The sequence below is a fragment of the Heteronotia binoei genome, chromosome 7 (assembly GCF_032191835.1).
Source record: "Heteronotia binoei isolate CCM8104 ecotype False Entrance Well chromosome 7, APGP_CSIRO_Hbin_v1, whole genome shotgun sequence".
In the NCBI taxonomy this organism is placed as follows: domain Eukaryota; kingdom Metazoa; phylum Chordata; class Lepidosauria; order Squamata; family Gekkonidae; genus Heteronotia; species Heteronotia binoei.
This window is the reverse complement of record NC_083229.1, coordinates 25485505-25512377: the sequence shown is the minus strand read 5'-3', so window position 1 is coordinate 25512377 and position 26873 is coordinate 25485505. Positions and strand designations below refer to the sequence as shown.

General features: G+C 43.5%; 1 protein-coding gene and 1 pseudogene across 4 annotated transcripts in view; both read left to right on the top strand.

Moving 5' to 3' along the window:
* The window catches only part of COL14A1 (collagen type XIV alpha 1 chain), a 193319-nt gene that overhangs the window by 145763 nt on the left and 20683 nt on the right, over positions 1 to 26873 (top strand). For all 4 annotated transcript variants that reach the window (XM_060243265.1, XM_060243263.1, XM_060243262.1 and 1 more), the window contains 11 exons: positions 98 to 256; positions 4391 to 4468; positions 5309 to 5395; positions 6997 to 7050; positions 10323 to 10418; positions 12110 to 12163; positions 12317 to 12370; positions 22670 to 22723; positions 23461 to 23532; positions 25060 to 25095; positions 25710 to 25776. In XM_060243265.1, the coding sequence (XP_060099248.1) occupies positions 98 to 256; positions 4391 to 4468; positions 5309 to 5395; positions 6997 to 7050; positions 10323 to 10418; positions 12110 to 12163; positions 12317 to 12370; positions 22670 to 22723; positions 23461 to 23532; positions 25060 to 25095; positions 25710 to 25776 (811 nt within the window). The remainder of the gene's footprint in view (positions 1 to 97; positions 257 to 4390; positions 4469 to 5308; positions 5396 to 6996; positions 7051 to 10322; positions 10419 to 12109; positions 12164 to 12316; positions 12371 to 22669; positions 22724 to 23460; positions 23533 to 25059; positions 25096 to 25709; positions 25777 to 26873) is intronic.
* On the top strand, positions 24356 to 24488 carry LOC132575582 (U1 spliceosomal RNA; annotated as a pseudogene).

Here is a 26873-nt window from a genome sequence, read left to right as displayed (position 1 = left end):
CAATTCTGTTACTAACAATAACAGATTTTCTTTTTTACTTAGAAAGCTCCTATGTACTCATACGTCCTCTTAATAAATACATCTTTGTTCTCCTCAGGTGCATGTTGTTATTAGCAAAACGGCAGCTAAAATAGTGATTGACTGCAAACAAGTGGGCGAGAAAACGATCAACGCAGCTGGCAATATCACCTCTGGGGGGATTGAAGTATTGGGAAGAATGGTCCGATCCAGAGGTCCAAGGGACAATTCTGCACCGGTATGTGAGGCATCTTGTGGTTCGAGTCTTGGTTTTAAAAGGAATTAGGTTTCCGAATGAATGGAAGGTTTATGAAAACCAATGTGAAATAGTTAAGATTGTTTGGTAATAGTAATGGTATGATTAATCTTGTTCACTAAAGAATGTGGGACAATTCAAGTATTATCAAAGATTTCAGGTTTTGACGGCTGGCATCATCATTAGGGTTTGTGGAATCTTTCGGGCTCAAGTGCCGTGTTCTACTGGAGAAAGTTTTTCTTCCAGACGTTTTTCTTCCAGCTGAGAACGAAACGTGTGGAAGAAAAACTTTCTCCAGTAGAACACGGCACTTGAGCCCGAAAGATTCTACAAACCCTAATTCAAGTATTGCTGAAAAAAGGAAACACTTCTGGTGGTCTATTGTACTGACTTTGTAGAACACATATCTGAAGGCTCCTGTTTCTCTTTGTAGTGTCTTATGGAGACATAAGAGCTACAAAAACCAGCATATTATGCAAGAGTTTGTGTTCTGGAAACTTGTGATTCCAAAGATATTAAACCGTCTTCCCAATTGCTGTCACCGTTTTCTCAGCTACCAAACTTTCCTCTTCATATCAAAACTGTCTTCCAAAAATAACAGAAGTGGACTTTTACATAAGTGATTTGATTTGAGGGGAGATCTGGTCACTATAGAGGAAAGATATGGACAGAAGAGGAAATGTGCATTAATTTCCCTTGGCCAAGAGCACTTTCTTGAATCTAAGTCTTAGTTTGAAAAGTGCAAGACCCAAATGTGCCCTGGCTAAATTTGCTCTGACTTGAGTTGCCCAGGCTAGCCATTATCTTGTCAGATCTTAGAAGCTTAAGCAGGGTTGCCCCTGGTTATTTTTTGGATGGGAGTCCACAAAATGATACCAGGGTCACTATGAAGAGGCTGGCAATGGCAAACCATCTCTGAACATCTCTTGCTTCGAAAACTTATGGGATCACCTGAAGTTGATTGCAACTTGACAAGGAAAGAAAAGACCCAAAACTGAAACATAATGCTTTTGGTTACATAATTATTTTTTGGGCTGTCAAGATCATTTACCCACAAGATATGTTTCTCTGGATGGAAAAAAAAAATGCCTTTAGGCCACAAGCTTTTTAACACATCAATAAATAAATCATGTCCTAGGAGACAATGGAACAGAGCAACCTTTGTGACTACATTCCAACAGGAAAAAAACAAAGGCGGATTTATGAAAGTTAAAGGGTGCTTTGTAGGAAGAAGGGGAAAGAAACGATGCCTTTTGTTGAGAAAGCCTGAACGGTATGAATGATAAAGTCATTTAGCAAACTGCACACCCACAGAAAAATGTTGGTTGTCTTCAAGTGAATGGACTGGCAGTTACATAAGATCATAGGCATGCATAGCTCCATTTCTCACTAAAGTTTCCCCAACAGTGCCAGTGACAGTTTTATCATGAATGTTTAATAAAGCTTAAGCTCTTATTTAGCTGTTAGATATTTTGCAGGACTTAAAGTTTGATGGCTGTGGCCCGGGCAATAAAACTCCCAGGTGTGCTCATGGCTTCTCTGAAAATAGAGGCGTACCTGAGGTTGTCAGATGTTCAGGATCTTTTCATTGGGGTCATCCATAGGTAACTTGAAACTTGAGAGGGGAGGAGAAGCATACATTCTCAGCTGTATTTGGCATCCTGTTCATAAATTAGAAAGCTCTTTGTGTATGGACCATTGCAATAGAATTAGCTGGCAATGATGATAAATAATTTTTCACTGGCTTGTGCTCTATAATGCTGGAATATTTTGTCATGTTGGGCAGGCATTGTGGTGAGCATTATCCATGTGGGATGGCCAAATCTTCATCGAAATGGCAAACCACCTCTGCTCATCTCTTTCCTGGAACATTCCATGGTTGCTGTGGGTGGGTTGTGACTCAACAGCATGTTCTTCTTCTAAAATTATCCACCAGCCCCAGCCTCTGAGAGGTGGGCTAGAATAAGAATCCCTACAGCTGTTACAATTTCCTCTCAAAACCATTGTTTAAATTGCTGGTGCTGCTATCTGTTACTGCAGAGACATGGCCAAAGTGTGCGTGAGAAGAGGCAGCTTTATTTAGATGCTGTACCTCCATGTGATAATATCATGAACTGGAAGAATGTTGCATTGACTTAAATGTATCCCATCTGTGCCTGCTTGGGGATGGGAATTATAAAAAAACGCACTGTGGATTTGCATTTGTTGCTATATCTGCTTGCATTCACAGGCAATTTATCTGTGTATGCAAAATAGCATGCCCCCGTTTTCTTCCTTTGCATAAATTAGAATTAATTTCTAATTAATCCAAGAATCCTATGTGGTATTATATTTTTCCACAAATCAACTAGCGACATTTTTGAAAAATGGTTTTAATACGTTTGAGTTGAGAGAGGCTGAATCAGCCATTCTTCTGATTTTAAAATGTGACGTGGGCTTCTCCTCCTAATTCTAGCAGAGTTTACTAAACAACAGCCCCTTGTTCTTGGGAGGCATTTAATCAGGACATTGACATTCATAGCCTTTAGCTTCATAGTTTATACCCTTTGCAGACCCAGGGCACACCTTTTAATTTTTCTTTGTCCCTCTTTTTCCTTCTCTCAGGGCATATCTGCAGAACTATTAGCTAACAGTCATTCCTTTTCCCTAAGGATCCTGACAGTTGTACTGGTGGGCTGGAGTGGCAGAGAATTCTTAGCATTTGTGCCAGTTCCCAGAATACTTGGGGGAACCAAGTATTAACTGTCATTTGCCATTATTGTTACTTTGCCAGCCAGCCTTGTGAGATCCTTGAAATTTTACAGCTTGCCTTGATTTTTCTTAGAAGCAGGGGTGGAATTCCAGCAGGAGCTCCTTTGCATATTAGACCACACACCGCTGATGTAGCCAATCCTCCAAGAGCTTACAAGGTTCTTTTTTGTAATCTCTTGGAGGATTGGCTACATCAGGGGTATGTGGTCTACTATGCAAAGGAGCTCCTGCTAGAATTCCACCGCTGCTTAGAAGTGATAACCATAGGGTTGCCAGACACCCAGTAGGGGCAGGGTCTCCTACTACCAGTCCCTGCTCACCAGCTGCTGATCAGCTGGCAGGTGGGAGTGATTTAGCAGTAGAAAGAGATAGGCCTAAGACACATTGCTGAAACCACACAGGAAATGACATAATCACACCAGTGACTTCCAGGTGACACTGGTATTTGGGGAAAAACTCTACAGTTAGAAGCCAGTTTTTCCATAGAGTTTTTGCCCAAATACCAGAATGTCATCCAGAAGTCATTGGTATGATGACATCACTTCCTGTGCAATGCTAGCAATGGAAATTCCCTTTCCCGTTGGCCATCGGCTGCCAGGAGGGACCTGGCAACCATAGATAATGAACATGCTAGCCAGGAAAGCATTCCTCCTATAGATGTTGTGGTAATTCAGCACTTCTGTTCTGTGGGAAGGATCCAAAGAGTTGTTGAGATTCAAGCCATGGTAATTGCCCTGACCAAGTGAAATATTTTCCCTTTTTTGTTTTGTTTAAATAGTTGGCCGCTGTGCCATATCTTGCCAACCTCCAGGCAGGATCTGGAGATGTCCTGGTATTACAATTGATCTCTAAATGACAGATATCAGTTCCTGTGGAAAAAAAACAGCAGATATGAAGGGTCACCTCTATGGCATTGTACCTTGCTAAGCCCCCACCCTTCCCCAAACCCCACCTTTCCTGTGCACCATAGCCACCACTTACCAAATATCAAGGCATTTCACAACTCTTAGGTGGCAATGGCAACCCTAGGCCCATATCACAAAGCTGCTCTTCAAATTCTCCTCTCTTCCTTTGTCATTTGTTCCTAGCACTTGCCTGTTCATAAAAAAAGAATAGGGAAACTCTCCTTTGTTTCAAAAGCAGTTTGCTTTAAAACACGGGGAGCTGCTGATTGGAAACCCCACTTCCCCAGATCTAAATCTCTCTTGTGTTCATGGAACTAGTTTCTCAGTTTCTTTGGCTATATGGATTTCAGCCAGATAGGGATATCCATCTTAATAATCAAGCATCTATGAGGATTATTTTGTTGATTCTTTTTTCTGAATACCAGTTATGTTTCACTTTATATTTCTGTTTTTAAACCAGTTCCAGTTGCAGATGTTTGATATCGTTTGTACCACTTCATGGGCTAATAGAGATAAATGCTGTGAACTTCCAGGACTGGTAAGGCTCCATTTTAAAGCTCTTCTTCAATGCTATATAATTAATAATTGTGAATATATTTTGGAATTGTCACTCAAAGGTTCAAATATAGTAGGCAGCATTAACACAGAGAGATTCCCACTCAGTGGAGATAATTCCCTGTGTAAATTTGGAATGCCACAGGAGGTGGTGATATAGCCAGCTTCAAGAATGGATCGGATAAACATATGGAGCAGAGGTCCATCAGTGGCTATTAGCCACAGCGTATTGTTGGAACTCTCTGTCTGGGGCAAGTGATGCTCTGTATTGGTGCTTGGAAGGAGCAACAATGTGAGGACCTCTAGTGTCCTGGCTCCACTGATGGACCTCCTGATGGCACCTGATTTTTTTTGGCCACTGTGTGACACAGAGTGTTGGACTGGATGGGCCACTGGCCTGATCCAACATGGCTTCTCTTATGTTCTTATGGTATGGTATAGCCCAGCCTCATGTCTTGGACCACCAAGGAAGACTCTGTAGAAGAAGGCAGTGGCAAACCACCTCTGCTTCTCACTTGCCTTGGAAGTCCCTTGCTAGTGTCACCATAAGGCTTTGCAACTTGATAGCACATGCATGCATGCATACATATCTAATGCATATGTACATAGTATGTGCATATCTGTTCCTCTGTCATTTGTTCATAGCACTTGCCTGTTCATAAAAAAGAATGGGGAAGCTCCATAAAGAGTGCACTTCAGAGCTTCTGCTTGTACGTGAGGATCTTGTGCTCACAACCGGAGTGGCTTTGCTTCTAGATTCTTAAATCTGTCATTGAACTTTGTGATGTATCAGGATTTGATATTTCTTTTTCTTTTTCTCTAGAGAGATGAAGAAAGTTGCCCCTCCCTTCCTTATGCTTGTTCCTGTTCTGAAGTCAGCAGAGGTCCTCAGGGCCCCCCCGGGCAACCGGTAAGTTTTCCTTCATGTTTGACTTCCCCATGTCACTGTTTCTGGTTCTACTGGATTGGGAACAGGGGGTTGTTGTATTATGTAAACCACTGTCTGCTAGCGTGGCACCTGTTCCTGCCATGTTTTCTGTCACTGTTTCCTGGGGCCCTCTTCCTTCTTCTCCAAGCAACTCTTCCATGAAGCTCACAGGGTGACTTTGGGCTGGTCACTGCCTTTCAGCCTAACATACTGCAAGGTATGCTGGAAAGATGAAATAGAGCAGGAGTTCTGTTTGTTATTAGTCACAATGAAACCTTCTTGAATTTTACTGTAATCTTCATCTAATTATATGAGATTTAAAGGGTTATAATTACGTACGATTAATACATTTGCCAACATGATTATGCTTTATCGATTTAATTGTTGTAACTTCTTTTTTAAAATACTTGAATTTACTGATATGAGAAGTTTAAGGGAATTCTCATTAGCAGCATTCCCATAATAATTTGCTGCAAATAAAATAGCTCATTAATTTTTTAAAAAAATCTATATATTCAGATAGGTTGGCAGAACTTAATTTCTTCTTGTGATTCAATTTCGAATACAGTAGCGTTTGGGAGTTCTATTTTCGGTCTATACAGATTACACGGGGCTTAATTTGAATCAGTATATGATACCAGCCTCAGAACGTAGAATTTTCTCCTTACATTTTATTTAATAAGCAAATTTGGTTAGCATGTTAAATGTGTGAGTTCAGAAAGCCCCAACGACGAAGCAGATATGGCCCTAGCTGATATTTCATTGTTTATACTATGGTCATTAATGTTCTGGAACAGCATTGAATTTTTAATGGTATCAAATGACAGAAGTTACAGGAAGGCTTATATATTGCGAGAATGGTGGGGAGGGGGTTGTTGCAGTTCATCCCTGTGCACACCGCAATCAGTCGTATGGCACTTATGACCCCTGTCTGCCTTTACAGAGACTGACAGTCTGTGGGATTGGGCCACCCAGTATCTTGGATCCTAACATTTTTGTAGGACTTCCACTTTTTCCTGCCTCTCCCTCCTGATTTTAGGGACATTTTGGGCTCCTACAGGACGTGGGAGGTGGGAAAATCATGCTGTCCTTATGCCCATGGAAACCCTAGTTGGGATCTGACCTGGCTTTTGGAGTCCAGGATTAAATTTTCCCTCGTTGTAATAGTGTTCACAAGGTGAATCTTTGTGGATCACATTAATGGCCAATTCCAGCATCCTGTTTCCCACAGAGGATGACCAGATGCCAGAGTCTGGCATTCTAACCACTACAATGCACTTTTCTGACCTGATCTGATGAGGTCTTGCATCAACAAGACTTTTCTAAATCAGATTTTAAACGCTTAGGGTTTTATTTTAGAAATGATGCAAAGGGAGAACTTTGTGGAACTCATTTGCATATTAGGCCACACCTCCTGACATCATCATTGTTTCACACAAGGCTTTTTTGTAGAAAAAGCCCAGCAGGAACTCACTTGCATTTTAGGCCACGCCGCCTGACGCCAAGCCAGTCAGAACTGTGTTCCTGCTCAAAAAAAGCCCTGGAGGACCTATTTTTCATTCAATGCCAAATGTGTTTTGCAGGGTGGACCAGGCCTCAGAGGTCCAAAGGGAAACCGTGGTGAATATGGTCCAAAGGTAACTGTCGTACTGCTACTTGCTATAGGTACAATCCAACCTGGTCTCTGGAACTTTCCTGTTGCTTTCAATTGTTTCTGATTTGCACCTATCTCAGCGCTGATATCAGCATATCTTAATGCAGTACAACTGCTGAGGCCCAGAGTTTCCAGTGAAACCCACCTTCTCCATCCTCCCCTCCTACCTCTCCACCCTCCTGCCATCCATGCTTACAGTTGTGTGCACTGCCCAGCACTTCCAGGAGAAGGATGTGTGAGTGACGCACAGTAACAGCTCTTCTGGTGGCAGCAACAATGCCCCAGCATTGCTGGGGAAAGGAGTCTGTGTGGCTGAGAACACAGACAGTGTGTGTGGGTGAGAGAGAGAAAGGTAGGGAGAGGGCACATGGGCTGTTGGTAGGAGAGGGGTGTGCATATCGGCAAAAAGGGGGTGTGAGCACCCTTTGCTCAGAAATCTGGAACCAGCCTTGTATTATCAGATTCAGCAGGAGCTCACAGGAGCACAGCTCCTGAACCTTTCTGAGGGTCCTCCTCCTCCTCCCCACCTACCTTGTCCATTGAATAGCTGCAGTTGCATAACAATCCCTGGATTAGGAGAGTGGGCAGCCAGCCAGCTACCAGCAGTTTTCCCATGCCCCCAGCAGCTCTCATTAACCTCTGGCGAAGCCTGTGCCACCCTTTCTCACTTCTTATGTGATTTTGGGTGGTGGGTGGCTTGCTGGCTTTTTGAGTTGCGGGGGCAGGCGGCAGCCCAGGAGAACCCCAACGTACGGTTGTCAAGTCCAATTCAAGAAATATCTGGGGACTTTGGGGGTGGAGCCATAAGCAAAGTTGTGACAAGCACAATTGAACTCCAAAGGAAGTTCTGACCATCACATTTAAGGGGACCACATACCATTTTAATGCCTCCCTACATTAGAAATAATGAAGGATAGGGGCACCTTCTTTTGGGGCTCATAGAATTGGACCCCCTGGTCCAATCTTTTTGAAACTTGGAGAGCATTTTGAGGAGACTCATCAGATGCTAAGCTGAAAATTTGGTACCTCTACCTCAAAACACCACCCCTCCAGAGCCCCAGATATCCCGGGATTAATTCTCCATTATACCCTATGGTCCAGCAGACATTTCCCTCCCTCCTCCCCCCCTTTTGTTTCTGATGACCCTGAAGCTCCAGAGGGCCTCCAAGCCGGGGATCCCCTGGCCCCACCTGAGGATTGGCACCTCTACTCATGAGTTGCTGAACTTTCAAGTTTTTCACAGTAACACAGGGCAACCAAATGTTCAAGTTTACCTTCACACTATGCAAACGACCTCTGCAAGGATTGTGCAACAAACGGAGGGTCTGGGCTCCTTCCACAGAAATGTTATTCTGTCTCCTCCCCCCTCCCACTCCCCTTCAGCCTTAAAGACACAGACACACCATCCAAAGAGGAAGGCTTTCTCAAGTAGAGACTGCAGCCTCCGGAGGGGGAAAGGCACATGATGGCTGTGGGTGCGGGGCTTCCCCCAACGGCCAGCTGACTGGGGGCGGGAAGGAGCCTGGGAAAGCGGGAGAACTCCCACTGGGACCTGCGGATTGGCAAGCCTACCCAGGCGAGCAACGCCTGCTTGGGCCGGCTGGATCTCTAGCGGTGTATGCTAATGAGCTCCCCCAGCTATTTTTCTACAAAATGACCCCTCGTATTATCTAGCCAGTTGCAGTCTCCTAATAGTGCCTATTCGTTTGAAACTATTTCTAGAATGTTTTAATTGTACTTATGAGAGAGAGAATGGGTAGCTGTATGGAACAGACAGTATGCATGGATCCCTAGCACTGAAATCTGTTTTATATGAACCGCTTTATACCAAGTTAGACGGTTGATGTATCTGGCTCACTATTGTCTATAATGACTGGCATCAGTTCTCCAAGGTCTCAACAAGCAGAGAAAGTTTTTTCCCAGCCTGAGATTCTTTAACAGGAGATGCTAAGGACTGAGCCATGGAAATTCTGTGTGCAAAGCATATCCACTGCCGTTGAGACATGGCTGCTCTCCGTTTGTGGCAGGTTGGCTCAGACTGAGCGGGCTGAAGTTGAATCCAACGAAGACAGAGGTCCTTTGCTTGGGTCACGGTGCCCTGGGAAGGGAAATCCCCTTGCCGGTTTTTGACGGTGTGCTGCTGAAAGCAGCCCATAGGGTCAAGAGCTTGGGGGTTCTTCTGGAGCCTTCATTAACAATGGAGGCACAGATAGCGGCCGCTGCCAAGTCCGCGTTCTTTCATCTTCGACGGGCGAAGCAGTTGGCCCCCTTCCTGGAGCGCCGTGACCTAGCAATGGTGATCCATGCTACGGTCACCTCAAGACTGGATTACTGCAACGCCCTCTACATGGGGCTGCCCTTGTGCCGAACTCGGTGGCTGCAGCTGGTGCAGAACACGGCGGCTAGGCTGTTGTTGGGGCTCCCAAGGTGGGAGCACATACAGCCGGGGGCTACGCGGACTGCACTGGCTGCCAGTGGCTACCGAGTTCGTTACAAAGTGCTGGTTATCACCTTTAAAGCCCTATATGGTCGAGGACCTGCCTACCTGAGGGACCGTCTCTCCCCATATGAGCCCCAGAGAGCGCTGAGGTCAGCTGGAAAAAACCAGCTGAATATCCCTGGGCCAAGGGAGGCCAGATTGAAGGCCACCCGGGATCGGGCCTTCTCTATTGCAGCTCCACTGCTGTGGAATCAACTCCCAGAGGAGGTGAGGGCCCTACGATGCTTAGATCAATTCCGCAGGGCCTGTAAAACCCACCTCTTCAAAATAGCCTTCAACTAACGACAAGCTAAGAAGTGCCGCTGAAAATGCTTTTAGTTACTGAATTCTATTGAAGATCTAATGTTTATAGCACCATATTGTTAATGTTAATTTTAATATAATCTGTAAATTGTTTTAACCATGATTTTATAAGTATAACTTGATGTATATTGTATTTTTATGCTGTGAGCCGCCCTGAGCCTGCCTTGGCAGGGAGGGCGGGATAGAAATATAAAGTTGTTGTTGTTGTTGTTGTTGTTATTATTATTATTTGTGAGCAAATCCACGAGGTCAAAAAGCCACCTTTGATACTCGTGTGCTTCAACCAGCCCTTCGCAAAGAACCCCTGCGGTTATTCAGTCACATCAATGCATAGCTTGACAAGCATTGTCATGTTCTTTGGATCTGTAGATTCTGTGCATTTATATGGTGCAAACTGCTGTTTTGTTTGTTCGGAGGGGTTTCAATTTTTGACCAGTGTGCTATTGTTCTAGGGGCCAGATGGACCCCGGGGCGAAATTGGAGCTCCTGGTCCTCAAGGACCTCCTGGGCCACAGGGGCCAAGTGGACTTTCTATTCAAGGACTTCCGGTAGGTTCTAAACCAATGGCAACCAAGGTCTTCTCTACACCATAGCAGTTAAAGCAGTGAAAGCACTGGTTTTTTTTAAAATAAAACAATATTTAAAAACAAAACCACACACAAAGCTGTCTTATACTGAATCAGACCATCACTCCATCAAGATCGGTATTGTTAACTCAGACTGGCATTGGCTCTCCGGCTGAGGTCTTTCACATCATCTACTTTGTGATCCTTGAACTCGAGATGCTGGGGATTGAACCTGGGACCTTCTCCATGCCATGCAGATGCTCTACTGCTGAACCACAGCTGCCCCCCCCCTAAGATGTAGAAAGCAGCTTGTATATCCCATTTAGAATACTCCAGTTCAGCAGTCTTTAAGCAGTATTTTTTATGTGAACAAGCAACAACAACAGAGATTTCCTTTTCTGTGACTCTAATGCTTGGTCCAAGTGTAGCCTCAGCATCATAATATCTGGTTTTCAGCAAGATTGGAGCCCCTGTCCCAATCAGCTTTCCTCTCCTGAAGAAGACACTAAAGATGAGGGAGACCCTTCCTGACAGGTCGTCAGCTGGATTCAGGCTCAGCTTCCTTTTCCCACTCCCAGGGGTGGAATTCTAGCAGGAGCTCCTTTGCATATTAGGCCTCTGATGTAGCCAGTCCTCTAAGAGCTTACAAAAAAGAGTCTTGTAAGCTCTTGGAGGATTGGCTACATCAGGGGTGTGTGGCCTAATATGCAAAGGAGCTCCTGCTAGAATTCCACCCCTGCCCACTCCTTTCATTCTCACCTGTTTAATGGCTTCACATAAAACGCTAAACAAATTGGGCACAGTATTTGCACTTTTGAAAGGTTCTAAATGTTTTTAAAAGTACATATTTCTTATATACATGTGATTTACATTTCAAACTATTGGGATGCTTCAGACAAGGCTGTCCTACTGTTTAAATGGGTTAGAGTTAAGCATCTTATTAACTCCTTCTCCCATTGAAATACTCTGGGATTTAAAAATGCTTAACTTTGGCTGGATTTTGCCCCATGTTTGTGACTTAACTCTAGTATTTACTTTTCCAGGAGGATACTTTTAGAGGATAGCTGTGCTGAATTAGGGTTGCCAGGTCCCCTTGCCGGTCTGGTGGTGGGATTTGCGGGGCATTCTGGGGGTGGGTAAAGACATCACATGATGTCCCCTGGAAGTGGCATCATTGTGTCAGGCCATAGTAGGGGGCCCTCTGGTTTTTGGGCAAACTCTAGAGTTTGCCCCAAATACCATAGTGTCCCCTATGTGAGGTCCCTGATGCAATGACATCACTTCTGGGTGTGCTTCCCTGTTTAGGGGAAGGGTTTCCCCTGCTAGCCAGCTGGTCCACAGTGAGGAGAAGCCTGAAAACTAGGTGGTCCCCCTCTGGGATCCGGGCAGTTGAGTCCAGTAGCACCTTAGAAACGAACAAAGTTTTCAGGGTAGAAGCTTTAGAGAGGCAATGCTCTTTGCATTAGATGGAAGAATCTTTGACTCTCAAAAGCTTATATCACGAAAATCTTGTTGGTCTGTAAAGTGCTACTGGCCTCGTATGTAGCTCTTCTCCAGGAAGAAATCCGTAGCAAACAGTTCTGTGCATTTTGTAGAATGAAAAACATATCAGAAATAGGGAGAAGAGGAAATAAACCATTTGTTGGATTAACTCTGTAATCGTTGATCCTCAGGGACCAATTGGTGAAAAAGGAGAAAAAGGAGAAGATGGTCGTCCTGGCATACAGGTAACTTCTGTGCTAATCAGCTACTTTTATAGATATTTTTAATTGCCCTTAAAGATATGTGGGTGCTATTAAAATATTTCTATCTGTCTGTCTGTCTGTCTGTCTATCTATCTATCGAAATACATTACCTGCTTTACTATGTTTTTGACACAGGGTGTCATGGGACCATCTGGACCCCCAGGACGAGACGGAAACCAGGGCCCAAGGGTAAGGTGAAACCAATGCAAGTCTGGTCTGTTGACTGAAAGTAACTGGCTTGCTACTTCTTCTTAAACCCGTTTATTTGGGGTCTTCTGCAATTTTAACTCATCTGTGGATCTACTCTGTGTTTTCTCAAGCCAGGAATTCTCTGACCCACTATTGTGCTTGTGATCACAGTAGGCCTCTGCCTCCATTTTCTTGTCTTACTGCTTACATTTTTTTCACAGTAAAACAACAATCCTATTTACCTCCTGAATAATTCAGTTATATTACAACTGTGTTCCATTTATAAAAATGCCCTTCTGAACATTTCCATTTTGCATGTTCTGTGGAACAAGGCAAGCTGACCTCTTCAGGCAGGCCATTCCACCAGATGGGAACTGCCACACAGAAAGTTTAGATATGGGCAGTTGTTGATCTAACCCTTTTACAGTACGGCAACTTGAGGCGGCTTCAGAACTTGATTGTTCTCTTTCTGCTAGGCTTCAGTTTAATTTTCCTTCTGTCTTTATACCTTAATTAATTTTGATCCAACTATACAATCAAATACATGTGTAATTGAAGGGACATGGGGAATGTTCACTGGCAATTTTCTATCATCTGTCTACAAGATTATTTTTTCTCTTTCTTTTTTTAAATCTCCAGATTATTCTCTCTCTCTCTTTCATTCTCTCATTTTTAACTATTTCTTCTAGTGAGGAAGAAATGGCAACATATTTCCTAAATCAGGGCTTTTTGTGTAGAAAAAGCCCAGCAGAAACTCATTTGCATATTAGGCCACACCCCCTGACACCAAGCCTGCCGGAGCTGCCTTCCTGTGTGTTCCTGCTCAGAAAAAGCCTTGCCCTAAATCAACATGAGGAAACCAAATGGGTCAGTTTTGTATTCTTTAAAACATAGTTGAGAGTAGCTTGAATTGCACTTTAAAAGACTGACTTGAAGCAGAATCAAAAAATCTGTTTTCTGTTAATAAAACAAACTCTCTGAGGAGTCTGGTGCTTAGTATCCCCTAACAATGTGTATAACCATATCTAGTGACAGAATCAAATAAATGTACATTTCCAAATCATATTAAAGCAATGTTCCTATACATCCATTCAAATCAGTAGGGCATACTTCTCAAACCAGTTTTGAAAAAGGGCTGCCAAGCTGAGATCTTAGGTACACTTGTTTGGAAATTTTGTATTAGATTCATGGAGGAAAGGTACATCCCTGGATAGTGAGTGGGACCTTATACAGAAGCTGCAGACTTCTGAATACCAGTGCCAGAAGGCAGCATTGGGGAAGACCTTGGCCTCTATACCCTGTCTTAGGGATGTCACCAGTCCAGGCCCCTGCACTATTACTGATCAGCTCTCCTGTGGGCAGGGGGGGGGACTTACTAGCAGTGTAGGCAGGCATAGGCCTCCATCACCAGCAATGTACTGATGACATCTCTGGCATGTATTGGAACGTCGCAGCATTGCTCTGGTATTTGGGCAAAAACTCTATGGTAGAAGCCATTTTTCCAAAGAGTTTTTGCCCAATACCAGAGCGTCTCGCAACATCTCAGTGTGATGATGTCACTTTCAGTACATATCAGAAGTGACATCACCACATTGCTGGCAACATAGCCTGGGCCTCCCTCTTGCTCCTGGTAAGTCCCTACCCCCACCCCCTGGCAACCCTACTCTGTCTGTTGGCACTCCAGGGCAAGTGGCTGACTGGTATGTGAAACAAGAGGCTGAACTAGGTGGACCGCTGGTCTGATGCAGCAGGGCTCTTCCTGTGTTATTAGAAATATGCCTGATCTCCAGAATATAGATGTCAGTTTCCCTAGAGGAAACCTTAGGTTCTGAGGGCCAACCATATTGCCTCACATCTCTGCCGAGCTCTGTCATTTCCTCAAACTACACCCTCCCAAAGCTCCACCACTAGATGCCCAAGAATTTCCCATCCCAGCTTTGGCAACCCTAGACAGAGCCCATTTTTGGAGGGAAATCCATTCCCACAGAGTTGAAGAGATCCTGTGTTGAAACAAGTATGTTTCTCTTCAGTTCTGTCATTTTGTTATGTTCGTACTGAAGCCATGGAACCTTGCTGAATGACTTTAGGCTAGTCACCGTCTCTCAGGCCTACCTTTCTCTCGGTTAGGGCTGCCAGCCTCCAGGTGGGGCCTGGAGATCTCCCACTATTTCAGCTGATCTCCAGGCGATAGGGTTAAGTTCCCCTGGAGAAAATGGCTGCTTTAGAGACTAGCTTCTACGTATTGTACCTGCTGAGGTCCCTTTCCTCCCCGTATTTGATTTGCCTTAGACCAGGGCAGAATAAATGTCATGGGCCAAGGAGCCCCAAAGCTAACTCTGAACGAATGTCTAAGGATAGCAAAGGCTGTAACTTTTCAAACCACCTTGTCTCCCTTTGCCCTTCTGAACCGGCTTTGGGAATAAACTTTAAACTTCGACGAATGAGCAAAGCAAATTTGGCATCTGTTAGTTATTAGAAAGGTGCTGGCTACAAATATACTCCCTGTACTTCATTTTGCTTAATCCCTTCCTTACACACACGCTTATGCTGCATTTGAGGGCTGTGAAGTAGGACTTGCTGGATCTCAGGTCTTCAAACAATGGCCATGCTGTAAATGAGGTGTGTGTGCATACATGGGTGTTCTGAAAAGCAGAAATCCAAAAACTCACTTGGCTGCAGTTGTGCTGTGTTAACTTACTTAGAGAAGAATTTCTATGATTTGCTCCAAAAACAGCACAGAGCAAGTTTCTGAAGCCCAAAAAGGAATCTTTTAATAGATGCTGCAAATTTAACCATTTGGGTAGAGCCTCAGCGAGGGTATTGCTATCGCCTTGGCCATAAGGGCTGAGTTTGGGGGTTACTTCGCACCATCAACTGTGGCCTAATCCATATTGGGATCCCACATATCTGGGAAGAGACCACCTGTGCACATCTGTTGACAGCAGGGTTTTTTTTGTAGCAAGAAATCAGTGGCATTTGATAAGAAAGCTTTATGTAAGCTTGTACTGTACAGCAGGGCTTTTTCTGTAATAAGAGCCCTGTAAGCTCTTGAAGGCCAAGCACAGAAGAATGGATGCTTTTGAGCTGTGGTGCCGGAGAAGAATCTTGAGAGTCCCTTGGACTGCAAGAAGATCAAATCAGTCAGTCCTAAGGGAAATCAACCCCGACTGTTCCCTGGAAGGACAGATGCTGAAGCTCAAACACTTTGGCCACCAAATGAGAAGGGAAGCACTCACTGGAGAAGATCCTGATGCTGGCAAAGACAGAAGGCAAAAGAAGGGGACGACAAAAGATGAGATGGCTGGACACCGTTACTGATGTAACTAACACAAATTTGAGCAGACTTCAGAGGATGGTGGAAGACAGGAGGGCTTGGCGTGATTTGGTCCATGGGGTCGCAAAGAATCAGACTCAACTGTGCAACTGAACAACAACAACAAGCTCTTGGAGGATTGGCTACATCAGGGGTGTGTGGCCTAATATGCAAAGGAGCTCCTTCTACAAAAAAAAGCCCTGGTTGACAGTTCACATGTCTGCCACATGGACTTAGCTATGTATGAACCTTGCTGCTGAGTACCATACAAGGGATCTGTTTCTTGTTGCTTCAACCGATTTGCTGCACTTTGAGTCCAAATTAGAGTGGGTTTCGTTGCAGCATTCACATGATGTAGCTCTCTTTTCTTCCACATTTTCCTCTCCCCCGCCCCCCACCTTGTTGTGGTCTCTCCCAAACCTGGTTTGCTACAACCTTTTAGGAACAATCTCAGCCAAAATGCCTGCGCATGCCATGTTAATGGAAAGATACAGATTTCTGTAAGTCTGGACCACATCTGGACTATTTCCTTTGTTGCCCCTGATGCTATTTCCCTTCAACACGGGAAAGCTTTTTTTAAGGGGGGAGGGTTCGTTAGAAAAAAATCCCTGACGTATTGCTGTAGTTTCATAATATTATAACAACTTAGAAATACCAAGAGTGTAAATAATATTGCTCATTTATAATTTAGGTTGCTTTATCTTAGTAAATCTGTCAAGCCGTGTGATTCTCTTAGTTTGTGTAATATTGCACATTTACTGTCTGCTACTGTTTTAATTCATGACTATCTAGAATTAGTTCCGTTCCGTTACAGTTAACTCCTAGTGTAGCCTTCTTGATTTTCCAACTCATAAATGGAACCTTTAGTTTTGTAAAGTGATTTTGTAGAAATCAACAAGCTGATCTTTTCCTGTAGTTTCAGGGACTTCTCAGTTTTAAATTGTATAATCTAATTTCACACTCTAGTTCCTCCAGTTTGTCCTTTATCTTATTAATTTCATTATCTCTACTCGTAACATTTGTCCATGAATTCCTTGAAACAGAATTCATTAACATTCAGTGTTTTCCCAGCTTCTCTGCTTTCTTATCAAATGCCACTAATTTCTGGCCTATTTTCTTCCTCATCCCCCCCCCCCCCCGAAATCATGTTCTTGTGCTACATCATCTATCTTTTAATATCCATATTCTAAAAGTTTCTTTCTTCCTCGCTTAATGTGTTTTTTTACAGCCTCTCTTTAAGTGATCACTTTTTTTTAATTTAATACCCTGGAAAGGATATGTTGTCTTCTTCCAGCTCTCTTTTGGAGTTGCATGTTTAGCTATTATATGTATCTGAAGACTTCGACATGGGACTTCACCCATTCATTGCTGATTTCAGAAAGCTACCTTAATAGTCAAATAATATGTGCAGCATGTAACATCAAAATTACGTTACAGAATGTAACATCAAAGTTAGATTCTCTGTCATGTTATATATCAGGAACATATATGAAACCCGTTAAAACAATAGAATCATATTCTGACCCAATGGAGTTTTTCTCAGTAATAATATAGTAATAGCAGTTGATATTGCTTTTATTCCAAATAAAAATTCTCTCCACTGAAAGGCATTGGTGAGAGCCAGTGATGCTTCTAATCTTGCTGAACTTTGCAGTTCTTCTTGCTACGTATATTACAGTTCTTCTCTATAATGAATCATAATAGCAGCCAAGTTGGTTCCAATAACTGTTCAATTCTACTAAAAATTGTAATAATAATTCACCACTATTACTGACACCAACATGAAATCTTCATTTGCCTCCCAATATTAAATAGTACCACTAATTGGTACGTCATAGAGTCCACCATTCAAAGCAGCCATTTTCTCCAAGGGAGCTGATCTCTGCCAGTTGGAGATCAGTCGTAAAAGTGGGAGATCTCCAGGCCCACCTGGAGGCTGGCAACCCTACCTTTGCTCTGTGCCAGAAAGACAGGAGATGGCCAAATTTCTAAAGTTGCAGAATGCTTTCCTCTGACACTAATCACTTCTACTCATTCAGCAGCTGTGTCTTTCTGTGAGCTGAAGAACACCAATCTCCAGAGAACACACTCCATGGTGGAAGATAGCTCCCAAAATGGGTGGGGCACAGTGCCAAAGGAAGCCAGGTTTAAGATCCACACCTTAAGGCTGAGTTAGACGCAACTGTGCAGTCTTCTATACACAACAGGCCTGCCACCAGACCCCTCTTAAGCGGCAGAATGGTGGTGATTGGAAGTGCTGCATTGGGTGGAGGAGCCAAAGTTGAACCCCTACACAACCAAGCTTCTCTGTTTTTTCCGTAGGCCGGAGACATGGGAAAAGTTTGTGTTGGGGAAATGGAAAGCACAGACGGGTTAATCACCTCTTATGAGTGCTCCTTACCCGCAAATCTTCCCCCTTTGCAAGCAACACAGGAATTGGGATCCTATATTGACTAAATCAAGACCAAAATTAGGCTTGGGTGCCCTAAAGGGAACAGGAATGGGATTGCTCCCTCCCACAGCACTCCTGTCCCCTCCGTTTATTGCAAGGTGCTGTAATATTCCATAACTACTCCTGTCTTAACAGCTACCACAAGCATAACCTTAAGAGAAAAATCCAGGGTTTTATATTGTTTTAACATCTGATATGGCACTTATTAACTGGTGGGCAAACATAACTATCGTTCCGTTCCTTCTTTGCATACTGGAATCAGTTTCAGATGTGAATCTGCCATTTGGTAACCTGAGAAATGAAATCTAGTAATGAGTTTTTGAAGTTGCCTCCAAACTGGGATGTATCTTTTTTATCCGAGGGACAGCAGTAAGAATGCTCCTTACTCGCTTGCTTCTCAAACAGACTCTGTGTTTGACTTGATTTATGAAGGACAATTTTTACGCCTAACAAAAACAAAACAGTAGGAAGAAATTTGTAACTGGCCAAGAGATACAGAAACAGTTCCTAAATAAACATACCTGGAGAGTTTAGATGGAAATACTCTGTAGCAGCCAAATGGGAAAAGCTTGGATGTTTGAAAGCAAATTATAAATTCTGAAAAGAAATTCACTTGGAAGCATTTTTTCTAAACTTTGAAGAATCAAGAGGACTGCAGTCCATAGATCTGCAAGTGCAACAGAGAGCTACTCATAGGCTCCTAAAAGGGAAATAGGGGAAAGCCAGATCCTCCCCTTCCTGTGCTGTATCACAGTTTAATGGCTTTTGAAAGCTTCTGAGTCCGCCAATCACCTGTTGGGAGAAGGGTGGTCAATTTCACCTGAGAAGGGTGGGGCTTGGGAAGGAAGGGAGCTCAGCAAGGAGATGATGCCATAGAGTCCAAACACTGTCTGTTTCTCCAAGGGAAGTGATCTTTGCAGTCTGGCAATCAGCTCTAATTCCAGGAGAACTCCACGTCTCATCTATAGGTTGGCAACCTTGGTTAGATATGATAGAAACAAAGATGGGGCTTCCTTCCTCTCTTCCCACTTAAAGCAGTTGAGTTGTCAAACTTTCTGACAGTGCTGGTGGACTCTTGAGGGGAAAAAAGAAGGAGGAAGGATGTGTTGGAAAAGAAGGCCTAGACACTGTCTCAAACCTCAGCTTCCAAGGGGGAGGGGGGTTGCAAACAAGCAAATGAGATAGACAGGCAAAGGGTGGGCTTTCTTCCTGTTTACCCTCCTGTCTCTGTCCCTTTGATGTAGACTGATAAATCACTGGGAAACAACCTCCTTCCTTCTGTTCTTCCCTCTCACATTTTCTTCTCTCTCACACACAGCAAAAAAGGAGCATGCTGCTCTCTTTTTTGCCACAATGGAAGTTAAATGCTTCTCTGGACCCATCCAAGGTAGTTTAGATTATTTCTGTCTCTATTACTTAAGCTTAACAATCTGGAGCGTAGGTTCTAAATAATTTTTTTGAGCAGGAACACACAGGAAAGCATTTCTGGCTGGCTTAGTGTCAGGGGATGTGGCCTAATATGCAAATGAGTTCCTGCTGGGCTTTTTCTATAAAAAAGCCCTGTGTGAAACAATGGTGATGTCAGAGAGTGTGGTTTAATATGCAAATGAGCTCCTGCTGGGCTTTTTCTACAAAAAAAGCCCTGGAAAGAATAATTATTGATCTTGAAACTGAAAAGTGGCTCCGTGTAACTTTGTAACTCTGCTGGCACAAGTCTGATAAATCACTGGGAAACAACCTCCTTCCTTCTGTTCTTCCCTCTCACATTTTCTTCTCTCTCACACACAGCAAAAAAGGAGCATGCTGCTCTCTTTTTTGCCACAATGGAAGTTGAATGCTTCTCTGGACCCATGCTTCTCTGGCACAAAGGGCTTCTACTGCATGTAGCCAAGGTGTACTGTTCTAAGTTTGAGACGGGATACTGGACTAACTATACCAGTGACTCCCAACAGGATGCACACCCAGAGTAGGGTACGGGGGGAAGGGTTTCCCTGACTAACGGGCAGTCAGTCTTGCCAGGATATTCAAGATCAAACTAGACCAGACACACAGTTCTGAAAATTGCAGTTGTGGATTGTTCCACACAGTATCATATCATGTACCCATGTCTTAATGTCACTGCATTTTCACATTTTCCACTCTTCAGCAACAGTGGCTAATGGCTACCATTTTTCATTGACAGTCATGCATTCATCAGAACATCTTCTTTGGGCCACACACTGAATCAAAGTGCTCTATGTGCAGTGCACCACAGCCAGCAATTACAGTTGATGTGGAAAAATAAGCCTCACTGAAACAGACAGGGCTGGCTCTGTCACTAGGCAAATTAGGCAATTGCCCAGGGCGCCAGCCTTCTGGGGGCACCGAATTGTGTGCCCCTCATGTGACTTGGTGACATTATCAGTGCATGGAGGGGGGGCTGCCTTGCCTAGGGTGCCAGACAATCTAGGGTTGACCCTGGAAATACAGAATATATAATAATAAATTTTTTTTATTTATATCCCGCCCTCCCCGCCGAGGCAGGCTCAGGGCGGCTCACAAGACATGGTGCATACCATGATTACAATAAAATACAGTTAATACAATTACATTACAAATTCATAAATTAAGTTAAGTAAATAAATATAAAGTCATACGATTCTGAATTACCAGTTTGGATAGGGAACTAACTTCTTCTTGTAGCAAACATAAACTGGCAGTGGTGGCATTGAAAGCTATTTCCATTCTTCTGACATGTTTGTCTTTCTCTAATTCAGAAACTCCAGACCAGGGGAATAGTGTACAGACTACCTGGTGTAACCCTGTGTTTCTACCTTCTGTGATAGGTTTGGGATGAGGAGGAGGGCCTCCTGCTGGAATCTAGCCAAGGGGCCCAAATTTTGAACATGATTCAAACTGTATGGGGATTTTCCATAGTGCACATTAGGGGCCAGATATACTGTATTACAACTCCCTGACCATCTCCTCAGCAGAGCCTTATACACACTGTGACCACAGAGGAAACCGGCTAAAGCTATTTCTGTGTTTTCATTGTAGTTGTTACAAGCTTGTGTCTACAAGTGGATTGCTCGTGTTGTGTGGTGATGGTAACATTTTGCAATATATATTGGCTCAAAAACTTGAGATTGGGGGGGAGGGGAGGGAAGGACATACTTCAAAATGGATTATGGAAGATGAAATCCAAATGTTTAATTTGTCAAAAGAGCTACATTTTAGTAATGTGTGTTGTGTGGTGATGGTAACATTTTGCAATATATATTGGCTCAAAAACTTGAGATTGGGGGGGAGGGGAGGGAAGGACATACTTCAAAATGGATTATGGAAGATGAAATCCAAATGTTTAATTTGTCAAAAGAGCTACATTTTAGTAATGTATGTGGAAGTTCATTTTCATTCTAAATGTGGCTGTTGTAATATTTTTTAAAAGTCTTTCCCTTTCACCATCAGTTCAGTGGCTCAACTCATAAGAGTGCTGAAGTGTTTCCGTGAATGACAGTTTGCAATATTATCATGTAATAAGTTCCAACTTATGAGGCATTCTGATGGTGTGAGGAGCGAATTTCATCTTTTGAAATTAACACTTAGCTATGCATACTTCAAAGAAAACCAGATAATGTGTTGCCTAGGAGATCCATGAAAAGCATTAACAAATATTAAGAGCTGATGTAACTATACCTAATAAGAATTTGAACTGCGCACCAACCTTTACCCGGACTATGAACCCAACTAGAAAACCTCAATACTTCCCGCTCCCCTCCACAATGTGTAATATAAGGAGAAGAATAATGACTTAATATATGAAGTCATCATTATAAAGACTGCAACATTCATAGACCCAATGTGATATAGTGAACAGAGCTGTGGACTTGGACCTTGGGAGACCCTGGCTGGAAGCTCCACTACTACAGTGCAAGTTCATTGGGTGCCTTCAGGGGTGGAATTCTAGCAGGAGCTCCTTTGCATATTAGGTCACACCACCCTGATGTAGCCAATCCTCCAAGAGCTTACAAAAAAGAGCTTTGTGAGCTCTTGGAGGATTGGCTAAATCAGGGGTGTATGGCCTAATATGCAAAGGAGATCCTGCTAGAATTCCACCCCTGGGTGCCTTGGACCTGTCACGGTCTCTCAGACTGGCCTGTCTCACTGGCCTTTTGTTCTTGGACAATGAAGGAGGGGAGAATGATATTCTAAACCACTTTGAGTACCAACTGGGGAGAAAAGTGGGATATAAAGTAAATGCATGCATGTATTCAGAAAGGTCTTCGAGCTTTGAAAATATGATGTAAATGTGTGTACATAGCTGCTGCCGCTGCTTCTTCTCCCCCTGAAGTCACAGCCAACTTACAGTGACCCTGTAGGCCTCTTAAGGGATGGCTGTGCTGTGTTTGCCTGGAACTTCATGCTCCTCTCTGACTTTGGAACCACCACCATGCTATGTAGTGAACTTACCAGTCCAATATAGAGGAGATGGTTGCTACTTCTTATTCAGCATAAAGAGCAATAGATTCCTTTCATGCACCTTTCTTTTATTTAGGGCCTGCCTGGGAAAGACGGACCCACAGGATCTCAAGGAGCCCCAGGACCTGCAGTAAGAACTGGCAAAATATTTCGACAGTACGATTACATTTGAGCTAGTGTGGGTTAAATAGCCTGGGAAGGCATTATCTCATTTACATCGATCAGCTAGGTAACCCAGTAATCAAAACATGCATCTGCTTTTGATGTGGTTGTCACCACAGGGGGAAACTGCCATGAATTAACTGTGTTTGGTGGTGCAACCAGGAACTACTAATATATGTGTCCGTATTGAAGGTTGTAGCATAACACTTCCTCAAGAACCATCAGCGTCTGAATGGGGGTGAGGAGGTGGCTGGACGGGATATCAGACAGACATTGGGTGCATTTTCAGTACTTGTGATTGTGTCAGAAAATGAAATCTTAAGGTGGTGCTTATTCAGGGTGACCACTGGCTGTCCTGGTCAATATTTATCATGGTACAAAAAGTGGAAGGCAGCGGGAAAAGAGGACCCAACATGAGATGGGTTGACTCAGTTAAGGAAACCACAGCCTTATAACACATCTTAAAGACTAACACAATAACGTACAAAGTGATTGCGCAGGAATGTCAAGCTGTATTTTAAAATTCAATTTCTCAGGTGTGGTGTCACGAATTATTTATTTATTTATTTATATTTATAATTTCAATTTGTGAATTACTGGATAATATATTCATCCAGTAATTTCTGGATGACTGGATAATATATATTGGAAATCTTTCATTTGGCATTAGTGAATTGAAGTTTGCTCTTGTTCTTTCCGTTGCAGGGGATACCTGGCGCTCCAGGTGTGCCAGGAGTGATGGGGAATGCTGGAAAGCAAGGAGATGTTGGTCCTCCTGTAAGTAGCAGAAAAAAACACACGCTTCCTTTCTGAGTAGTGCATCACAAGTCCTGTCTTCTTCATGTGATTGTGATCAATTTGCAGCCCCTTGTGCTGTGGGATATTTTGTGTATATGTTCAGTGGGGCAGGCCGCTGCAAATTAAGAGAAACTGAAGTGGCCAACAAGGGTGTGGTTTGACTCACCATATGCCATAACTCCTGCTGTTTGTACAACTCCTCCCAAGTCAGTCATCATCTCAGACATTCTATGCAAATCCCTTCTTTGTCAGTTTGCCAATATAATATGAAATAATTGCACAGTTCGTGAACTGTGATTAGCTTGGTCATGAAGAACGCGCCATCTTTGAAAGGATGTGCTTCACCAGTACTCACATTGCAGTTTTCTATGATACTTAACTAGTTTACATTCATATTTGATTTGTGCAAGGGTGTGAAGTTGTTGATTTTACAACTGCTTACACATAATACCCATCTCTGTTGTACAAAAGGATCTTCTTCTCTCTTCAGTTTGGTTGACGGCCAGTGGCTTGGATCCAGTGGTGGCCAAGCAGAAACATAAACAGACTTAGCGCATTTCATGTCTGACAAAGGGAGCTTTGCCTCTTAAAACCTTATACCCTGAAAATGTTGTTGGTTTCATTGGTGCTACTACACTTCATTCAACTTCACTTCATTCAACTGTTCTATCACAGACCAACAGGGCTACCCTTTGTAACTGGACTTAACACAGTCCCACTTGTGCAAGATCTTGTACAGTACCTAACACATTCCTTCCAACATATTATAATGCCCAGAAACTGATTGCACAAGATCTCATCCATACTTACCTGGCAGGGGAGACACCTTGATCATGAAGAAGTTTTTCCTAGGGTGAGGCTCATCAATTGCACTCTGGGTGTGCTGACTCCCGCGATTTCCCCAAAGGTGGGAAACTTGAGTGCAAGATCTCATCCAAGCAGAACTGCAAGTGTGGCTATAATAAGTCTGACTTAGCGCAACAAGGATCTGTAGTGGTCCTTTTCTTGTATTTCCTCTTGCACAAGAGCTCTAGCACAAATCGAAATCCAACTCGATATCCAAATAGATCAAGATGGGTAGCCATGTTAAGTCAGTCTGTAGCAGCAGGAAAAAGCAAGAGTCCAGTAGAACCTTAAAGACTAACAACATTTGTGGCAGGGTTGGAGCTTTTGTGAGTCAAGCAGTGACTCATGAATGCTCATACCCTGCTACAAATGTTGTTAGTCTTTAAGGTACTACTGTTGCTCTTTTCTTCAATATCCAGATAATCAGATATTCTTCAGCTCACCACAGTTACTGCACCAGCCAGCCAGTGAACAGCTTTGCTGTGATTTTGCATATTTGGTGAGTTTCAGTCAGTTTCACTAAAGACTTAATTGCAGCTCCAACGTGGACCAAACCATGTGGTCTCCATGCTGCTGCGTATTCTAAAAAGCCAATGAAGCACCAAGGGGCCAAAAAAGACACACATATAAATTAAATTTTGGTCTTAATTTTCTTCACAGGGGCTTCCTGGACCAAAAGGCGAGAGAGGAGAACGTGTAAGTATCCTGTTGTAAATGCAGAACTGAGCAGGCTGTAGGAATATGAAAGGTCTCTGGGTGTATTTTCTAGCAATCAGATTTAGGCCATTTCCATCTGGGTTATTTGTTGTTCCCCATAGCATTGTGGTGCATTCATACACTTCTTGGGGTTTCTCCAGCTCTCCTTTTCCTGCTTTGCTGCAAAGTTTTGTGAGAGATCGCAGCAGAGTCTGGATGGCTGCTGTGTATGAGAAAGTTTGGATTTTTCAGTCCTACTCACATGGAAGATATGTTCCCTGCCCTGTACATATTAGTTTCTCCCCTACCAATCATCTGTGTACCAGGTTCTTTGAATTCCCAGGTTTTAAAAAAAAATAGTAGGTCTGTATCCGCTTTCATTGTGGAGATATAAGGGGAAAGGCATTTCTTATGAAAGAGGATAGAGACTTTTAAAAAAGAAAACTGGGAATTCAGAGAACCTGATACACTATGCTAATATAATTTTATATTGGTATAATGATATTAAATTATCATTTAAAAAAACCTGGGAAATTCCAGTAACCCAGGAGAGATAGTTAGCTAATTAGGAACATAAAATTAGGAGCTAAAATTATGATATTCTTGTTATACAGGGAGACCTTCAGTCCCAAGCAATGGTGCGGGCAGTAGCTCGTCAAGTGTGCGAACAGCTCATCCAGGGTGGGTACAAACATCTATACTTCTCATATGGTTGTATCTGTTCCCAGTCTTCCTTTATTTCTAAAATATAGGCTGATGCATCTGATAACCTATGAAGCTGAATGCCTGTACCACTGAATGCCCACTGGGTGCTTGTCAAAGCTTTTGGTAGGCAGCAAAAAGCTGCTTAGGGCTTTATGCCACTTTGCTGTACATCGCCCAGACTCCCCCAGCCCAGGCAAGGACAGGGTGATTAACAAATCAAGTAAACAATAATAAATAATAACTGGGTGACCTGTTGAGTTGCTTGTTCTTTGTGGATGAGTCAGTGGGATGCCTGTTGTTCCACCACATTTCACAAGCAGAAGTGGATCTTTGGGGGTGGTAGTTTAGTCATTGTTCCTCCTGCTGGGGAAAAGGGTTGCAAATTGCTGGAGAGGGAATGTGTGCACATGTGTCGCATGCAGAAGTTCCCCTGGCAATTTCTGATAGATTTGAAGGCTGCCAATGTTAGGGAAGGCCTTTCTTTGCCTGTGTCCTGGAGAGCCCACTGGCAGTCAGAGTTGGTGATCCTGGGCCATAGGGACCAATGCACTGACTTGGTATAAGGCAGTTTCCCATATATGTTCACCTGCTCCTGTTCTTGGTTTTGCCTGCCTTCCCCCAGGATCATTTGGGGGACTCCAGATCTGAAGCAAGTGGAGGTTGCAGGGCATTGCTTCCAGAGCCCCCCTCACCTTTCAGGGAGGTTAGGATTGACAGCTCCAGCTTGGGAAATTCCTGGGGCAGAGACTGCGGAGGGTGAGGTATAGGATGGGAGGGATGCCAGTGGAGTAAATGCCACAGCGTGCACCTCCCAAAGCAGCCACTTTTTCCAGGACAACTGATCCCTGTTGCCTGAGATCAGTTATAATCCCAGGAGATCTCCAGCCACCACTTGAAGGCTGACCACTTTAAGAGAGGTACATGTGCAGTACCTGCTACTGCTGCTTGTGAACCAAAAGATGTACGCCCAAAGAAGTGTCACTCAGGCTATATATAGGGGAGCTGGCAGGAAAGGCCAGGGCATCCACAACTTGGCTATGCCTGCCTCTATTCTGCCACTCAAGTAAAAGACA